We start from the raw sequence: 18,616 nt of genomic DNA on the forward strand, positions 1-18,616 counted from the left end.
CCTTCATGAAGTGCAGGATGGAGCTCGTGAGAAGTCAGTTAGATTTTCACACCCGCATTTTGGAAGGTGTTATATTTGTGATTTCGCTTGGCCACATTTGAAGCAAAACAAATCTGATCTACAGGAGCTGGTTTCTATCAAGAAGGAATCCAGTGATGTCTTTTCTTTCTGCCCCTAGATAGATTGCACTGTAAGAGCCTCCCCAGCCTCTATTCTGTGGCACAGGATTCAGAATGAAGTCAGAGTGCTTGCTGTAGGAGTGGGGTGCACAGAGCTCAGGAAAGAGGACATGAAGAATACGAATGCCAAGATGGTCAGTGGAGGGTAAAGGTATACAGATCTTAAGGCCATTTGAGGGGCTGAGAAAAATAAAGGGTGGCATTGTTTTAGAGGTGATTGTTTAGTTTAGCACTGGAGAGCTTATTTTCAGATAATAGATTATGCCAGGTGCTACAAGCAGGACTTTTATAGTTCTTTGAATAAATAAAATGTCAGGGAGATGATCAGTAGTGATGATGAAGATAAGACAGATCTGAGAGTGTTTGTGGCTTCAGAAGATGGGGGACTTTATCTTGAGTTTCACCGACCATGAGAGCACTAGGAATTAGACCTGACTTGTCTCTGAGTGTGTTGTTATCTTGATTTATTTGGAAAAAGCTACCTTTTAAAAATTAGTATTGAGGGTGTTCTTGTAACCTGAATTATTCTCCTTTCTCCTATTTAAAATGCACCAAATCATTCTATTAGAGTGTTATTTAACATATAACTTGTATTGCTATATATAAAATAAAGTATGGTTTCATTTTGAACAATTAAGAAAATTTAAATACAGAAACAATAAAAATGAACATGTTTGAAACAAAGTAGGTGGGGATCAGCAGTAATTAAAAAAATATCTACTGGGTTGAAGAGATGGTTCAGTGGTTAAGAGTACTGGTTGCTCTACCAGAGGACCTGGGTTTGATTCCCAAAACCCATTTGATATTTCACATCCATCTGCAACTCCAGTTCTAGGGCACTCAATACTCCTTCTCTGGGTTCTATGGGAGCCAGGCTCTGAAGTGGTACATAGGCATACATGCATGTAAAATATATATATATATATATATATATATATATATATATATATATATATATAACAAAATTTAATAAGATACTATGGTGAAAATATTTATTAGTCTGTAATACACACCAACACATACCCCAAAACAAAACAGAAGTGTTACAAAGGAAGTCTACATACATCAAACTTTGTGACAGGATGTGTGGAGCTTGCCTAAATCAGCCAGCCATTGCTAACTAAGCATCCTGAAATTTATTGGACAAAAATCAATGTTTTTCAAAAATTCTCACAGTGTGGTGGTACCTCTGTCAGTGGGGGTAGCTTTCAGAAAGGTGCTGGGGAGATGCTAACTCAATCTGACCACAAGACCGTAAACTCCCCCTGCAGGGCACGCCTGCAGTATTCATCACTCATGCACTTGGAGGTTTTTAAAAAATATGACATGTTTAGAAATTAGACTTTACTTTTTCATAGGTCTTTGGGGATACTTGTCCTGGCATAACCATAAGATTTTTTTAAAACTTGACTATTCAATTCAGTGATAAAAATTTCAACCTCAGATTTGCTTCACTGAGAAAGACAAATGATCTGGATTATGATTCCATCACCATGCTTCCTAAAACAACACAGTAATGATTATTGAGTTTAGTGATCGGGAGTCTTTGCATAAGTTCTGAGCATCTGGAGCCAGAGTGTACAGAGGACTATGCCACTGGGAGACCAGAAGAACCCAAGGACCTGATTCGATGAAAGCCCTTGAGAGACTGATGACAATAGATCGAGTGGGAAGAGCTCTTGTGACCTGAGCCAGAGGCTGTGTAGGGGGAGGACATCTTTACAATACATTCATGGACAGAGACGTGGCATGTCAAAACAGGAAGGGAGACAGTTGAAAAAAGAAAAGGCGAAGGCAAGAACTCAGACCTGATTCTGGTCCTCGTTCTGTTTTTAAGCTGCCTGGCACCTTACATCAGACCACCTTTCAACAGATCTCCTCAGTACCAAGTGTGGCAATTGGACTGAGGAACTTTTGTGGACCCGAAGAAAACCAATGAGCTTGAGCTACCGTTTACTACTAAATTCTGAAACAGTTGAAACAGGAGGTGAGCGTTAATAATCCAGGCAATTGCCGAAAGAATCAAATTGTTTGGAGAATAAGACTGATTTTAGGTCATGTTTGAAACTATGCAAATGATTTTTATTTTTAAGACTTTAACTCACCCCAGAAGTCTTGAAAATATTATTGCTCTCAAAAATAAAATAAAAAAAGAACTGAATCTGAATCTTTAGGGGATCCCTGGGATCTGGTTTTGTATTATAACATCCAAGAAAATGCTATTTTCAGTCGAGGTAGGGAATCTCTATGGCAAAGTAGTTTCCAGAATCAAAATGCTAAATAACAATTACACTATTTATTTGTAACTTTAAATTGGGACTGGAGCTCTTGGACATGACTGTGCTGAAAGAAATCAGTCCTTGCTGCAGCGGGAGAGATATGTGTTTACTGTGAATGTCGGTACAGGGACAATCTTGTCTGCAAAAGAAGATTCTAAAGTTTTTTCCAGCAAATCTTTCCTTTAAATTTGAGAACTGAAAGTGAGTGGTTTGGATGCCTGCAAATGTCAAAGTTGATTTTTGTATATAGACATTAACTAAGGCATCCTTCATACATCTATATGAGCTTAATCACTGTTGTTTTCTCAAAGCCCACTTGTGGAGGCCCTGAAGAGACAGAATGCCTCCAGGAAGCTATCCTGAGGTTATGTGTATGTTGGAAGCAATATCGATATAAGTGGTCATTATAACTGGTAAGGGGAAATTCAAACCCTAATGAGAGGTTCAACATCAAATGTTTATGGGAAAGGGTGGAAATAAAATTATGGGTGGAAATAAAAACAAGATGCATCTTTTCTGTGATCTGAAAATACCTACACTGAATAAATTGAATAAGAATCTCTACAAATTGTTGTGAAGCACAAAATGTAATTTATGGCTGTGTCACATCTGATGGATTTCTGATGTCTTAGAACAATCTGGGTTTCTTTTGACTGTTTATCCCAGGAGAGATGGAGATGCTTTCTGGTTTTGATAAGAAACGGTCTACTGGGAATATATTTCCCAATGCTTGTTGAAATAATCATCGAAGTCTATTGAGTTTTCCAATGCCTCATCATCATTGGTTTACATACTTTGCTTTCCAGCAGTATTATCTTGGATCAGTCCCTGATAATTGCTTTCTCCAGACTCCCACACTGGAAGGCCATTCCCTGAAAACAGCTCTAAGTGATGCGTGTCAACCCAGAGCCAATGTCTTGCTGGCGTCCTTGCATATGACAATCTGGCGAAGAGAACCTAATGCTCCAAATGCTCTTTTTCGTTAGTAACTGGAAATATGACTTTACCAAAGTGCTAGAAATGCCACATCTGAAATTCTGCTGATGAAACTGAAAGCAAGCTCTCTCACAGGTAGAAGGACACCTATAAGGCAGCTCTCACGGGCAAAGTCACGGATGCTCCTAAAGCTCCAGTCAGATATTTGGAGTGTCCCTCCCCTAACAGCAGCAGACACCTCTCCTAGAGCTGACCTGTGTTTTTTGCAGATTTGAACAATCTAAGTGCAGGGATTGATTTTTTTTTAGTAAACAAAGCTCTATTGATTGCCTATTTATATGATGCATTATGTAAGATGACAGACATTACAGAGATGAATACATTCCCTGCATTCAGCACACACATGGAGATGGGCTAAGATATCAAAACCTAAACCAAGCAACAGACATGTGCATACAGAGAAATACATATACTTACATACACAGGACATACACACACACACACAAAACACATAAACACACATGTATACAGAGAGATACACATGCATATGCACATATACACATAGAGAGACACATATACACAATTTACACATGCACACACACACACACACAGGTATACACCTACATATACACACAAGGAGATGTGCACATCCAGGGTCCAGATCAGAAATAATCCAGTGAATTTTCAAAGTTTGATCTGGTTTGTTTGGTAAACGTTGTCTATAGTAGATGAATGCTGGAACTGAAGACTTAAAAGCAATACTTTAAACGCTTCCATAACATCAAGTTTCTCTAAGACAATATGCGTAGAAACATACCTTATACTAATATTAGCATAACAGCACAAGTTCTGATTTTTGAAGGTCTCAGAATTTTTTATCTGATCTCAAAACCGGACTTCCTTTATTATTATTTGCTTATTTATCAATAAATAAATACATTGATGCCTCTGGAAATATTTTCCCTTAAAAGCATTAGCTGATTTTATTTTATGTTGTCAGCCTGAATAATTCTCAAGAATTATAGGATAAATGAACAGTTGACTTTGTAAAGGCTGTTAATCCTGAGAGAATATCTGAACTCAGTTCTGTGCATTTTTGGAAGTGGCCAAGTGTTTATTCTTGGCAATGAGAGACCAGTAACGCAGTCATGTTTTATAATTTTACTTTAGTCAGAATTTTGAGGCTTTTTAAAATTCTAAATGACAGCATAGTCATTTTGAATTAATAATTCCAGAGAGGTTAGCTGCTTGGAGAAGAAAGAATCATTGAGACTGGTCTTGCCAATCCCTCTCCATTGTAAATGACCCAGCTGATGAGCGGGCATGGGCTGCAGCTAAAGCCAGGTCTTCATTTCTGCTCTTCTATTCTGGTTTGAATACTCATGATTTATATCGAGCTACTTCATTTTAGTACAAAATGTCCTCTTGATTTTTCTCATTATGCCATAACATGAAGAACATTCAGTTCTCAGAAGGTTGAACTGGGACCCGAGTTCTGTTAATCATGGGTGATAGACTTACTCTTTTGGGAACAGTGGAAGGCAGGTCCAGGCCAGTAGATTTGCACTGTGGGTGGCAGAGTCAATCCCAAACACTTTTATAATGAGCATGGATTCTCTTGGAAGTGACTTTATCTCAAGAGGAAAATTGATTCTGAAAAGCAAAGGAAGTATCCAATTATAACCATGATTCTTCAAAATTTTCTTGTAATTATTTGGGGAAATAATTGAGTATTTGAATTGAGATGTTCCCTTGAAATTTTTAGTAAGATATACAAGACAGTAATATTCGATAAGTAATAATTTTACTTCTGATAATTTTGACATGCAGAGTCATTGAAATATAGCATAACCTGACATTCATATAATATTGTAAGCACATAGGAATGACTGGCTAAATTTATATTAGGGAGTAAATAACTAGAAATGAATCTTAGTTGTTGTTGGTGGTGGTGGTGGTGGTGACGATGGTGATGGTGGTGTGTGTGTGCTTGTGTCTGTGTGTGTGTGTGTGTGTGTCTGTGTGCGTGTGTGTGTGTGTGTGTGTGTGTGTGTGTGTGTGTGATGGCATGGCTTGTATGTAAGACCGGGAACAACTTGCTAGAGTTCTTTCCTTCTATCATATGGTTTCTTTGGGTTCAAACTCAAGTAATTAGGCTTGATAGAAAATTCCCTTAAGTGCTGAACCATCTTTCCAGCCTCAGAAACACGAATCTTTCAGTCTGGCTTACAATGAGATGAAGTTTCAGAAAACTATTCCAGGAAGGGAAAAATGTATTTCAAGAAGAGAAAAGTACATAATACACAGCATGGGGAAAAGAAGAGGATTCTTGTGAATTAAAATATTTCCTTTTAGGGCAGGAGAGAGGCTCATTAAGTCTCAGGAAGCTAATGAAATCAAGCTTAGGAAACTCAGGAAGTTTCAAGTTTAAGAAAAAGTCATGAGATTTACGAGGTCCCTCTCCAAGGTTAAAGGAAGTAAAGGTTGCCAAGAGAAGGATTCTCTCTGCCTGGAAGAGTCACCTGTGTCTGGAGCTGGGTGGGGTGAGCTTTACAGTAGCTTCCCGTTGCTCTTATAATTAGCACTATAAACTGACTAGCTCAGATGCTAGATTTGAATAGAATTATGTTTTGGTATATCATCCAGTTACAGATCTGGGTAAATACATGTATGTCACACCTCTTCAGGAAAAGTCATGCTACACATAGATTAGGAAATATGAATACAAAGATTAGCTTTGCCTGAGAAATGGTGAGTCATTCATAGTGGCTGCTGTAAAAGACGAGGTCAAGTCGGAAGAAGTAGAGGATGATACAATTAGAAGAACATGTGTTCCTCAATTCCTAAGAACTTTGAGTACCAATTATAGAAATTTGCACTTTTCCTCAAGGGCAAAAGAGAATTTTTGAAAGAAAAGAATGAAAGTATAAAGAGTTACTTAGGACTCTACATTTGTAACAAACTGAGACCCAGGAATTTGGGAGATGATCCAAAAAAACACAAACACATCTGTGTGCTGTATATATTGCAGTTGAGATGCTCTGAGCCCAGGTACTGGATGGCCCTGAGTTTGAGGGATGAATGGGGTTAAAGAGTAATGATGAAATACCATTCAGCTGTCAAAGAGTTTATTAGAGAGCTAGAGGGCAGAGGGTCCTGGCAGACAGCACTGGCTGGGTTTGAAGAATAGTGTACCCCTTTTCAGGGAGAGTAGAGATTTTTCTTGGGGAGGGTATACTATGGAGAAATAGACCCAACGCTGGCTGACATCACTTAACTGTATTTAGTTGCATTACATGTATGTAAAGAAGCACCTAGGGGTGATAATAGAGCAACTCACAGTCTGAAGCCCGGTTAATAAAAACTCAGAGACAGATATTGGGGATCATTATGAAGACCAGTAATGCAAAGCCACTGGTTCTTATCTCCATGTCAGTCCCGAAAATGGAGATCCTGCCTCCAGGAAACTTCAGAATGAGACTGTGTCTGAGAGCTGTCTCCTCCAATTTTATATTCCTCTCTTGGGCTGGGCTTAAAGATGTGCACCACTGGGATTAAAGGCATGCACCACCTGGTTTCTATGGCAAACTAGTGCGGCCAGTGGGATTAAAGGTGTGTGTTACCACTGTCTGGTCTGTAAGACTGGTCAATGGGGCTGTTTTATTTCTGATCTTCAGGCAGTCTTTATTTATTAACATACAGATGAAATGACTCTGCAACAGTCACAGAACCTGATGAGGTATTTTAGAGGTACAGTGAATGAAAGAAATTGACGGACAGTAGAAAAGGAGAGCAAGAAATTGATGGTGAATCCTAGCTTCTACACTGTAATGTAGCAGATAATTTAACTGATAGGAAACGGAGAAAAGGATTCTGGGATTGAAGCAATTTAATGAAATGTTAGTTTATGATGTTATATACTAAGGTAATACCAGCTGTGAGCTGTGAATGAATAAGATGCCTATGAGAAGCATGAGTTCCCCTTAACCTTAACTCGTATTTTTCCTCTTCCACAAAACGACTGTGGCATGACACAGCGGGTGTCAGGTAGTAGGTTGTCTATTTCACTCCGCTACTTCAGTCAGTCAGTCATGCAATCATTATATTAGCTGCTGTGTATTTAGATTTTTATTTATAAAAAGTTCCCCTTTGGAGAAAGGAAATGCAATTCTAGTGAAATTCTGGGGAGCATGATGGGAGGAAAGAAAACAGTGTTGGAAATCTACTTTTAAAGAAGGGAAAATTTAGACTTATTAAAACATTGCATATTTTTGTGTCTATGTATTCTGCACTTATATTATTTCATAGTTTTCATATTCATTCAAATGTTTCTGAGCTTAAAAGAATCTCTGGAATGGCATAAAATGTTGATGATAATGTAGAAGGCACAGTAATTTCTTGAATGTTCTTTTATCTATAATCTACTCTCTATTACAATTCCATTTTTCTGTTCTGAGATGGAAGCTATAATCTTATTCCATTTTTCACATAACCTAGAAAGTTCTTTTTCCACAGAAGAGCTGGGTTTTCCTGTATAACTTGAGCTTTTCACATTATGAATGATAAAAACAGAGACATTACAGTTGATGGTTGCTGCCAATCTCCATCCGTTCACTTTCATAAAAACCAATTTTAGGAAAGAGTACATGCATGCTAAATAGTGTTCTGCTCATCTTCTGAATATATGTGCACTCACATTCACTGGGAAATTGCTTCTGTTTTTAAACTTCTCCATGACTACTTAAAAACAAAAGAATGAACATTTCAGTTAAAAAAAAAAGAACTATACTTCATAATATACTGCAATAAAGGCTAAGGAGTTGATTCCGTAGTTAAGAGCCCCTACTGCTTTTCCAGGGGATCAGAGTTCAGTTCCCAGCACCCCTGACAGGCAGCTCACAACTGCCTGCATCCCCGGGGAGTCCACAGGCCTGCCATTTTCTTCTGGCCTCTATGGGCACCCTCACATGTAAGGCATGTACTCATACAAACACACACATGTTCATAAAAATAAAAAATACATCATAGAGAAAGTACAAATTAGTTGTCATTAATGTTTTTTCTTCTGTGTGAGAAAGTTTTTGCAAACCAGAGACAATGTGGTGCTTAGAATTAAGTTTAGCAATGAAATATACTTTCAACTTTGATGTAATGAATACATGCTAATAAAGTATGTAAAACTGTTTTTGCTTATTTATTTTTATTTTATGTAAATTGGCCTTTCACCTGCATGTACGTCTGTGTGAGGGGTCAGAACTCCTTGAACTACAGTTAAAGACGTTTTGAGCTGCCATATGGGTGCTGGGAATTGAACCCGGGTTCTCTTAACCAGTGAGCCATCTTTCCAGCCCCCAAGTATATAAAACTGTTATTGGCATCTAGGGAAATGAAATGTAAATATGTTTAATGGACGCAAAATGAAAAATGACTCTAGGTTGAAATACCTTCCTCAATTGACAGAAATCAAGGATCCCATAGAAAAATAACACTTGAGCAGTTTAAAGAAAATAAATGCATCAATACCATTTTCAAAAATATTAATGACTTCCTTATTTTTCTGTGAAGCTGACTGTATAATTAGACTTCTTTTTTCTCTTGAGGTAAAAGCGATTTTGATTTTTGGAAATAAGCAGAAATGGGTTTTAGTCAAATTGAAAGAATAATTTCATCAATTAAACAGGTTAATAACATTTTAAAGGAGCTCTTGGTTACATAAAAAATTATCAATTAACCAATAGCCTTCACAGAACTTTTATTCTACATTGTGCTCTCTTAGCTGACAGATAATGAAAATTTTTTAAAACAAACAAACAATCTAACAAAGTAATCTATACCACTTAGCAGATGCTGACAGAAATACAAAATAACATTTGAGAGAAGTTCAGAGTTCAGACCAAGCAGTGAAAGAAAAAGTGGATATCCATGATGCAGAGAAGATTAGTTGAGGAGAAGGAAGTTAAGGGTGTTTGCAAGGTGAATGGTTAGGAGCAGTGCCTTTCTGACCCAAGAGATCCTCTAGCAGTGAGGTCTCTGTTGCCGGTAGAGTAGATCCCATTCAGTGGCAAGATGTGTGAGTCAGGACTAGGGTTGGTCCTAGAAGTGAAGACACAGAGGCCAGAATCAGAGAGCCAGTGCTCTACACTAAATGATTTGGACTTGGGTTTAAATTGGAAAGACGTTGGAAAAGTTTACAGATAGAACTGATTCTGGGTTTTAAAACGGGGCAGATAATATAAGTTGCATCTCTGGTAAAAAAGAATTAAAAACCTTAAACAAAGAAGGGATGCTGGTAAATGTGAAAGTTATAGAGTAATTTAAATTTGGTGTGGAGTGGGAAGGATCCTGGGGCGGGGAAACAGAAGGGTGAACACCCTGTCTCAGACACAGTCTCTGTTGCCTGTGGCAGCACTAAGGTTGGACAGATGCTGTCACTTAATCACAGCCTCGGACTCCTAGACGCTCACACTTTTATTTTTCAGTGAGTTATGTTAATTCGAAGAACCAAATTGTTTTTCAGAGCTAGACCTGGTGAAAGCGCTGAGAGACAAGGGGCGGCTGAGGACACTGATCTCAGAGAAGCATTAGAGGCCACACAGAGGTCTAAGAGCATCAGGAGTAGAAATCATTGCTTCTGGAAACTTGAGTATGCCGTGGAGGGGGCGGTAAGACCAAGAGTTTGAGTAGGAGGGTTTGTGTTGTGGGGTACATGGGAAGGGATGCAGGGGTAGTGTCTAGAAGGTAGCTAAGGAGCTGGAGCTAGGACTCAGCAGGTGAGAACTCTGGCTGCTTTTTCAAAGGATTGGGATTCAATTCCCAGCACTTGCACGTGGTTCCCAACCATCAGATGGGAACCAGTGCTCTCTCCTGGCCTCCAAGAGCATTGCATGCATATAGCTCACAAAAGTACATTCAAACAACCACTCCCACAAATAGAATAAAAATAAATGAATTTTCACAAAAAATCAAGTACTTTGATGGGGAAGCTCAGCCAATCACATTCTGTTTAGGGTGTGGCCCCCTGAGGCCAAAAAAAAGGATAATAGCATCCAGGTGCGCACTCTCTCTCTCTCTCTTTGTTCCTCTCCGCACTCCTGGTGTTCGTTGGATCATTGGTCGTGTAAATTTTCTCTGTTTTTCCAATTATTAAATATATTATTATTTATCTTTGAGCTGGTCTGGTTAATTCTAACTGTCGATCGACCACACCCATCAATACTTGACTTCGGATTTTTAAGGAATGATCACTAGAGAGTGGAAACAAGGGTCTTCCTGCTATGGGATAACCCTTCTGTATGAGGTTAACATGTTTCATTCCCATCGGTTAATAACGAAACTAATTTGGCTTGTAGCAAAACAAAATAATGCGATGCGGGAAATCCAAATACAGAGAAGAAGAAGGGCAGAGTCTGGGAGATGGCAGCCAGCAGCCAAACCAGCAAGTTGTACTAGACCACAAGTAAGACACGAGACACGTGGCATTGCATAGATTAATAGAAATGGGTTAATTTAACATTAGGAGCTAGTTAGCAATAAGACTGAGTAATAGACCAAATAGTTTGTAATTAACATTAAGCTTTTGTGATTACCCAGGACTAGGCACCTGGGAAGCAAAGGCACAGCTTCTCTTTACACCCTTCCTGCCAGTTAATACATTCACACAATACATGCATGCTTGCCCTTCCCATTGTTCATTTAAACAAATTATGACTGACTTATATGAGAAAAGAGAAACCTCATACTCTCAGTTGATTTTTTTTCTTTTAGCTGAAACCATTTGGGTTAAACTTCAGAATATTCCTGATCTTCAGTATGTGAATGAGCAATAGTGTCTCTCCTAGTTATAATTTCCCCATTTCCCCTGCTTCTCAATTCAGTTATAAGAATGATTTGGTTGTTTAGAATTTTTGATGGGCTTTAAGTCTGTTGATGGAACAGTGTTATCTATGGACCTGTCTGTACTTACTGTACCATCGAATCAGTTAAATGGTGGCCAAACTCTCTCTCTCTCTCTCTCTCTCCCTCTCTCGCTGTCTCTGTCTCTCTGTATGTATATGTGTATATCTGTCTTTTATGAGTGTGTCTTTCTCTGTCTCTGTCTCTGTCTCTGTCTCTCTCTCTCTCTCTCTCTCTCATGTGGTGTGTGTGTGTATGTGTGTGTCTGTCTATCTCTCTGTCTTTGTCTCTCTATGTGTGTATGTATGTCTCTTTGTCTCTGGCCGCCCCTCTCCCTCTCTCGCTATCTCTTTCTCCATGTTCTGTTTAAAATGGAAATAAGGGCTGACTTTTCCTAGCTAGCCAACACAGCTGGAATAAAGATTAAACTTACATTTCATTCCAGTTGACCAAAAGAAAGAATGATTTTGTGACTGGCACGGATCTGTAGCTTTTCACTTGGCACAGCTTCTTCCCAGCATATATGAGCCAGCAGGAAAACGAAAATGCTTTGTAGCTGAAAAGAAACATTGATCCAATAAATGCTACACATGGAAGGAGACAGTTTCCTAAAGGGTCAATTATTGTTATTGTCAAAGTCAAGCGATAAAAATACATTTACTTGTGTTAAGTGTGCTTTAAAAATCACCATAAAAATTTAGGCTGAATGTGTGAGAAAGACTGCAGAATAGGCAATCCCATGACTCTTGGGTGGCTGTGGAGACACCAGCTCAATGACACAGGGACCAGTTCCCTCTGGAAAAACCGGAAACCTGTAGTGAAGATTCTATACCTGACTGCAAGAGTAGTTATAACAAAGCAGCCCTGAAAATGCATGAGATTCAGCCTCAGCCCCACCTCTGCCACCATGTGTTGGAGGAGGCAGTGGACTTCCAACCCCCAGAGAGCCCCTTAAGAGGGAGGAAACGCCTGCAATTTACATCTAATGGGACACAAGGGTTGTGTTCATTCTTCTGTGCATTTAAAGGCTGATAGGAGAAGGCATAACATTGGGGGCTGCTGAGAGCAAAACTGGAAGACAATAGTCTTATTTGGTGTGATGTTTGTTGTCACTGTTTTTGTTGTTGTTGATTTGTTTCAGAGACACTGTCTCACTCTGTAACCCAGGGTAGCCAGATAATCCTATGTAGTCCAAGATGTCATGAAGCTGGGTGTGGTCTTCTTGTCTCAGCTGCTCAAGCCTGTACAACAAGCACCAGTCACGGTAAAAGTCTGCTTTTTGAAAGAGTAATTAATTATTTTTATGAGCATACATTTATTGTACAAACTAATGTTTTCTTTGTGCTACACTCACGCGGGCATATCGTATATTTTAGTAACATTGGATATCCCGCTGCCTTTCTTCTTCCACCCCTCCTTTCCTTTGGTCTTCTTCAATCATAATAATCTCTCTGTTACTTTCATGTCCCATCCCCCAGTTTCCCTGCTAGAGTTTATATATGATACCAAACAGATGATATTTGTCTGGACTGTCTTGTTTAATCTGATCTCTGACTTTGTCCTTTTCCTGCAAATGACAAGACTTCCTTCTTATTTATGGGGCATGAATACACTGTCCAAATGGATTATTATTTGAAATTGTGTTCAAATGGAATATTTTACCTCTGTTTATGTAGTTGGATAACTAGCAGATCACATCACTTGCCTGTGCTGAGGAGAGCTGCCTTTCACAGGGTGTGTGAGTGTTCACATAGTAGGTCCATTAGGGGCACAGTAGAGGTATGCAGTAGTCCATCTGTGCATATTTGAGGACTCTGCATAGGGAGTTCCTGTCTGTGCTACCCACTTTCCCACCAACGGTGCACAGTCCAGTCTCACCATATTCTGCCAGTGGTTGTTGAGTTTCCCTTCCTTGGTGGTACTTCTGACTTGGGAGAGACAGAACCCAATACAGCTTTGATCTACATTTCCTTGGTGTGAAGACCGAACACATTCAAAGGTTTCTTGTGCCTTTCCTTTTTGTGTTCTCATATGCATTTCAATTTTTTTATTTTTATATTATTATGAAGAATACCACTGAGATTTGGATGGGAATTTCATTGAATCTATAGACAGCTTTTGGAAATATGGCCAATTTCCTTCAACATTAATCTAGCCAGACTGACTTAGAATAGCTTTTCTGCATTCTTGGATCCTGCTCAGTGTCTTTCCTCAGACTGTATGATTTTGTAAACAGAGCTCTTTCAATACTTGCCTGGATTCTTCCAGGAATTGGAAAGATTTTGCTTATTCCCCCCATACTATTTCTATCTTAACAAACTTGGTAGTGTCATCTAGTAAAACTTCCTGTTTTCAGAGCTGAGTTCACATTCTTCTCTTTTGCTTGTGATGAGATCTGAGATTCCATTGCTGTCCTGGGGCCTTTTAAGCACAAGCCCATCTTGTTTGCAAATAGCTAATTTGACTTATTTTCCTAATTGAATCCATTTTTCCCTTGCCTTATTTCTCTGGTTATGATCTCAAACATCATTTTTTAAAAAGTGCTAAGGTTAGGTATTATTGTCTCTGCCTGGAAGAAGTCCTGCCTAACCTCTCCTGCCTAGCTACTGGCTGTTTAGCTTGTTATTGAACCAATCAGAAGTCACACCTTCACCGTGTACACAAAGATTATCCACAACAGTTCCGTGCCTCCCTTGTGCCAGAGCCATGCTGTCTTTGTCAGGATGACCTCGCTGTAAACGTTGAGCTCATGGAATGCAAGACCTCTGGCACAGTGCTTTCTGTGTAGTACTCCTACGGCTTTCTTTTGTATTTTCATGTGAAATGTAAGACATTTCTTTCTAGTTCTGTGAAGAAGGTTATTAGAATTTTGAAGAGGATTGCACTGAACCTGTAGATTATTTTTGTTATTGTCTATTTTCATATTACTGATTTATCTAGAAATCTAGAATTTCTTTTTGTTTCAAGTCCTCTTCTTTTATTACATTACTATCTTAAAATTCTCACCTCAATTATCAGGTTTACTTCTAGATGCTTTTTTTGAAACTTCTTCGAATAGAATACTTTTCCTAATTTTTTTCAGCTAATTCATTGCTGCTATGTCTAAAAGTTTCTGATTTTTGTATTTTAATTTTATAACCCATAATTCTCCTGAAAGATTTAAAAGTTTTCCAGTTGAGCCCTTAAAATATTTTAAATATAAAACCATGATGCGTATCATTTACAAATAGAGATATTGTTCTTTTTCTTCTTCTAGTTTTTCAATCCCTTTTTATACTTTGTCTTATTGTTTTAACTAAGACCTTACACAGTATATTTAACAAAGTTACTCTAAATTTGTAGTAGGTAACCTTTATTAAACCGAGGTGCATTTTGTCTATTCATAGATTTTTTTAAGGATTTTTATCATGAAGGCATATTGATCTTTGTCAAATTCCTTTTCTGTATTTCTCAAGATGCTCAGGTGATTTCTGCCCTTAAGCCTCTATCTTGACTTTAATTTTCCCTTGATATATCAAAGTAATCTTGAATTCTATTTGTTAGTATTTCATTGAGAAATTTTACACCTTTGTTTGTCGGGAAGCCTGACCTGCGTTTTTCATTTTTCATTGTGTGTTTATATCACACAGTGACCTGGGTAATCCTGACTTTATATGAGTTCTTTCCCTTTCAGTTTTTTAGAGTAATTGGAGAAGGGTTGGAAAAATGAATTCATCAGTGAATCTGTATAGTTTCAGGCTTTAATTTGTGAGGAGACTTGTTATTACTGATTTGACCTAATTGCTTATCATGGATTTTTTTAAAAGATTTATTTATTATATATACAGTATTCTGACTGTATATATACCTACAGAGCAGAAGAGGGCGCCAGATCTCATTACAGATGGCTGTGAGCCACCACGTGGGTGCTGGGAATTGAACTCAGGACCTCTGGAAGAGCAGCCAGTGCTCTCAACCATTGAGCCATCTCTCCAGCCCCATCATGGATCTTTTAAAATTGTTTTATGCCCTGGCTTTAGTTTTGGCAGGTCATATGTATTTAAAAATTTGTCTATTTATTCCAAACATTCTAACATTTGGGATATAAATGTACAAAGTATTCTCTAATAATCTCCTGAGTTTCACTGAGGTCTATTCAAAGAGGAACATTTTTTCTCTAATTAATTATTAATTGATTAATTAATTAATTAATTATCTTACAGTTTGGCTGGGGCTCTGCCAATATTGTCAATATTATTCATCTTTTCAAAGAATCAACTCCAACTCATTAGTTTAATTAATTCTGAGTGTTACTAGTTTCTATTTCATTATACATACATATATATATATATATATATAAATGATTTTTAAGCTTACAGTGCATTGCTTAGTGAGCTCACAGTATTCATATTGCTTGACATGGTGACATGAAAATTTTAGATTAAATGAAGTTTTAATGACATTCATGAAAGACAGTCTGGTCACATACCTTTGGATAGCAAAGGTTACATGACAAGGAGCCTCTAGGAATCTCTCTGATGTGCCTCATCAGGAGAGAATCCTCTCACTAAGAAGCAATTTCAGTTCGCTAATGTGCTTGGAGTCTTCATAATTACAAATGTCAAAATATTTACACATGAATATAATTTATTATAGAATATACATTATTATGCACATAACGCATTTGTGCATAATTGCTCTGACATTCCAATTACCATAACACGGTATGCATTGTATTTTGTGAGTGATGGAAGAGATTAAAAATATTTCTTGCTCTCTACCTAGCTAAGATACTATTAACATTTGATAGTTTTTAGAAGAGAAAGAGTCAATTTTAATTAAGAATCTGGCCTCTAGTACATGGACCTTGCTTCCAGAACAGTGCTTATATCCAACAGTATTTGGGTAAAACAAGTTACACTCAATGAGTTTAAACAAAAGAACAGTGGGCATATAAGCACACACCTTTAATGCTGGCACTCTGGAGGCAGAAGCAGGTAGAATTTTGCAACTTCAAGGTTAGCCTGGTCTAGATAATGTGACCTTCACAATAAACTATATAAGCATATAAGCAACACACACACACCACAGACAGACAAATAAACAAAGAGAAACAGAAAGAGGGACAAACACAGAGAGAGAGAAAGATGAGAGGGAGAAAGAGAGAGCAAAAGTTATTGTTAGGCAGGTAGAAGTGATTCTGGAATGATTGTGGGATGAGGCAAATATGATCAAAACATATTGTATTAAATCTCAAGGAATTAATTGAATATTATTAAAACATTTTTTCAGACTTCTTAAGATAACTCCAATCTATAACATTGTTCTATATAACTCCTATTATTACCAGCAATGGCTCTTGTGGCTTTCCGATCAACCATTCTCCTACTGGCCTTAATTTTTCTGGATTGGTTTCCACTGGTGCTGGCCCTTGGACCTCAAGATCGAATACCTAGTACAGTATCTTCTTTGCTTCCAGAGTCTCCTGTTTATTTTACAATCAACAGTTGTTCAGTTTATAGCATAGCTTATTCCTGACTTTGGCTCTTCTGACCCATATAACCATTTCATAAATCAAACGACTTACAATTCTATTTAAAGATGTTTATATATACACTTTCAGTGGACTATTGTATAGATATTATAAAAGGCAACTTGTAGAAAATTCATAATTTGCAATTATGAAGACAAGTATTAATCAATAAATGCATGCGTAAGCAGATAAAGTTGTGTCTCTGATACACAGGCATCTTCAATATGTAGCAAGGATGAGCTTAAGAGAGAACTTTTATTCTATATTATGACTGTTTGAATATGAATATGAACTGAAGCTCTGCTAGATCCACCCAGAACTACTCAGCCAGATTGTCCCCTGCATTCTGATCATTAGAGGGTGAGATATTAGTCTGTTGTACTACATTGCTAGGTTTTGGAGAAATTTAACAAGTATAAGTGAATATCTAGGCCACCAGGGAAATTTACAATTTTGCGGTTTGTCAGCATTTCATTAGAAGGTTGGCTGGCCTTGAATTCCTTAAGAGAGAGAGTTTTGTGTATTTTGGGGGAGATAGCCTCAAATTCTAGTCTTGAAATTTGTTCCTTCTAGTGAATAAAATGTACATTAAAAAGTCTACTAAGGTTCTCACTTATGTATTGTAGTAGTTCTTTTGTAGAGAAGCATTATTTTGTATCCATAGTTATATGTACATGCATACGCAACTATCTTTGTGTAACAATGTTATATATGTCAAAATATGCTGAAACAATTTAGACTGAATACACATGATTTCTAGAGAAAAGCGAAGGAATAGATTATACTTACATATATACACACTATGATCAGATCTATAGTATACCTTCACTCATACATGTAAAAATATTAATGTGTATATTAATGTACAGATGACATTGTTACACATATGCTTATGTATAAATAGATACACAAATAAATATGTGTGTAAGCAGCATATATAGCTTTCGTTGTGTTTATCAAGTTATAGAGAATTTCCATATGAATTAAAAATAAGGTATATTTACTTATAACTAGAAAATTATAATAAATTATTCATTAGATTCACAGCAATTACACAGCATTCTTTTAAAATTCATCATAAAATCAAGACAGGAAATGCGCGATGGTAACATTAGGTGGATTCCAAAGAAATGCATGAATTCTTCTTTTCTTTCATATCACATAAATCTTTCCCATTTTACTGAAGAGATGAGTATGTAAATAGCTTTACATAAAGAGAGATAAATTTTATTTTTTATTTTAATTATATAAGTGTATACATATTTTATTTTACATATACATTTACACACACATGCACCTGATTAATAAATGATTAATAAAAACCCAAAGACAGATACCTTCCTCCCAAGACTGGAGGAACTTCCATGTAGAGTAGAAAGAAAGACTGCAACAGTCAGAGGTGACAGATGACGACAGTACAACTTTTCTGGATAAAACAAGGTAGATGCATGTATGAACCCAAAACACTGTGACAGCTCCCACAAGACTTGCAAAACCTCAAGTCAGACAAAATCCCAGCTCATAGAGGGAGATGTGCATGAAGGCTCTTCCTTAGTCTAGTCACCATTGGTATGTGATAGCTGCTGGTAGAAGGGAAGTCGGTTTTTGTCAAGGGTGAGGCCCCTTCTAAGTCAACCACTCTCCAGTGGATGGCCAACACCCATGGGATATGAGCAATCCGATTGGACTGGATTTATAAACAAGAAAATGAAACCATGAAATTCGGTGGGTACAGACGGGGTGGGTATGATAAGAGTTGTAGGAGCAGAAATGAACATGATCATTACAATGCATGGAATTCTCAAAGAATTAATAAA

The 18,616-nt window shown here is 37.6% G+C and overlaps 1 protein-coding gene across 8 annotated transcripts in view; it reads right to left on the reverse strand.

Moving 5' to 3' along the window:
* Pik3c2g (phosphatidylinositol-4-phosphate 3-kinase catalytic subunit type 2 gamma) overlaps positions 1–18,616 on the reverse strand; it is a 364,812-nt gene that overhangs the window by 248,972 nt on the left and 97,224 nt on the right. For 7 of the 8 annotated variants that reach the window (XM_087904037.1, XM_087904036.1, XM_087904030.1 and 4 more), the window contains 2 exons: positions 11,721–11,843; positions 4,916–5,047 (listed from right to left, as the gene is read on the reverse strand). In XM_087904037.1, the coding sequence (XP_087760163.1) occupies positions 4,916–5,047; positions 11,721–11,843 (255 nt within the window). The remainder of the gene's footprint in view (positions 1–4,915; positions 5,048–11,720; positions 11,844–18,616) is intronic. The other variant, XM_087904035.1, reaches the window with a different exon arrangement.

The sequence above is a fragment of the Myodes glareolus genome, chromosome 3, assembly GCF_982192425.1.
Source record: "Myodes glareolus chromosome 3, mMyoGla1.1, whole genome shotgun sequence".
Taxonomy (NCBI): domain Eukaryota; kingdom Metazoa; phylum Chordata; class Mammalia; order Rodentia; family Cricetidae; genus Myodes; species Myodes glareolus.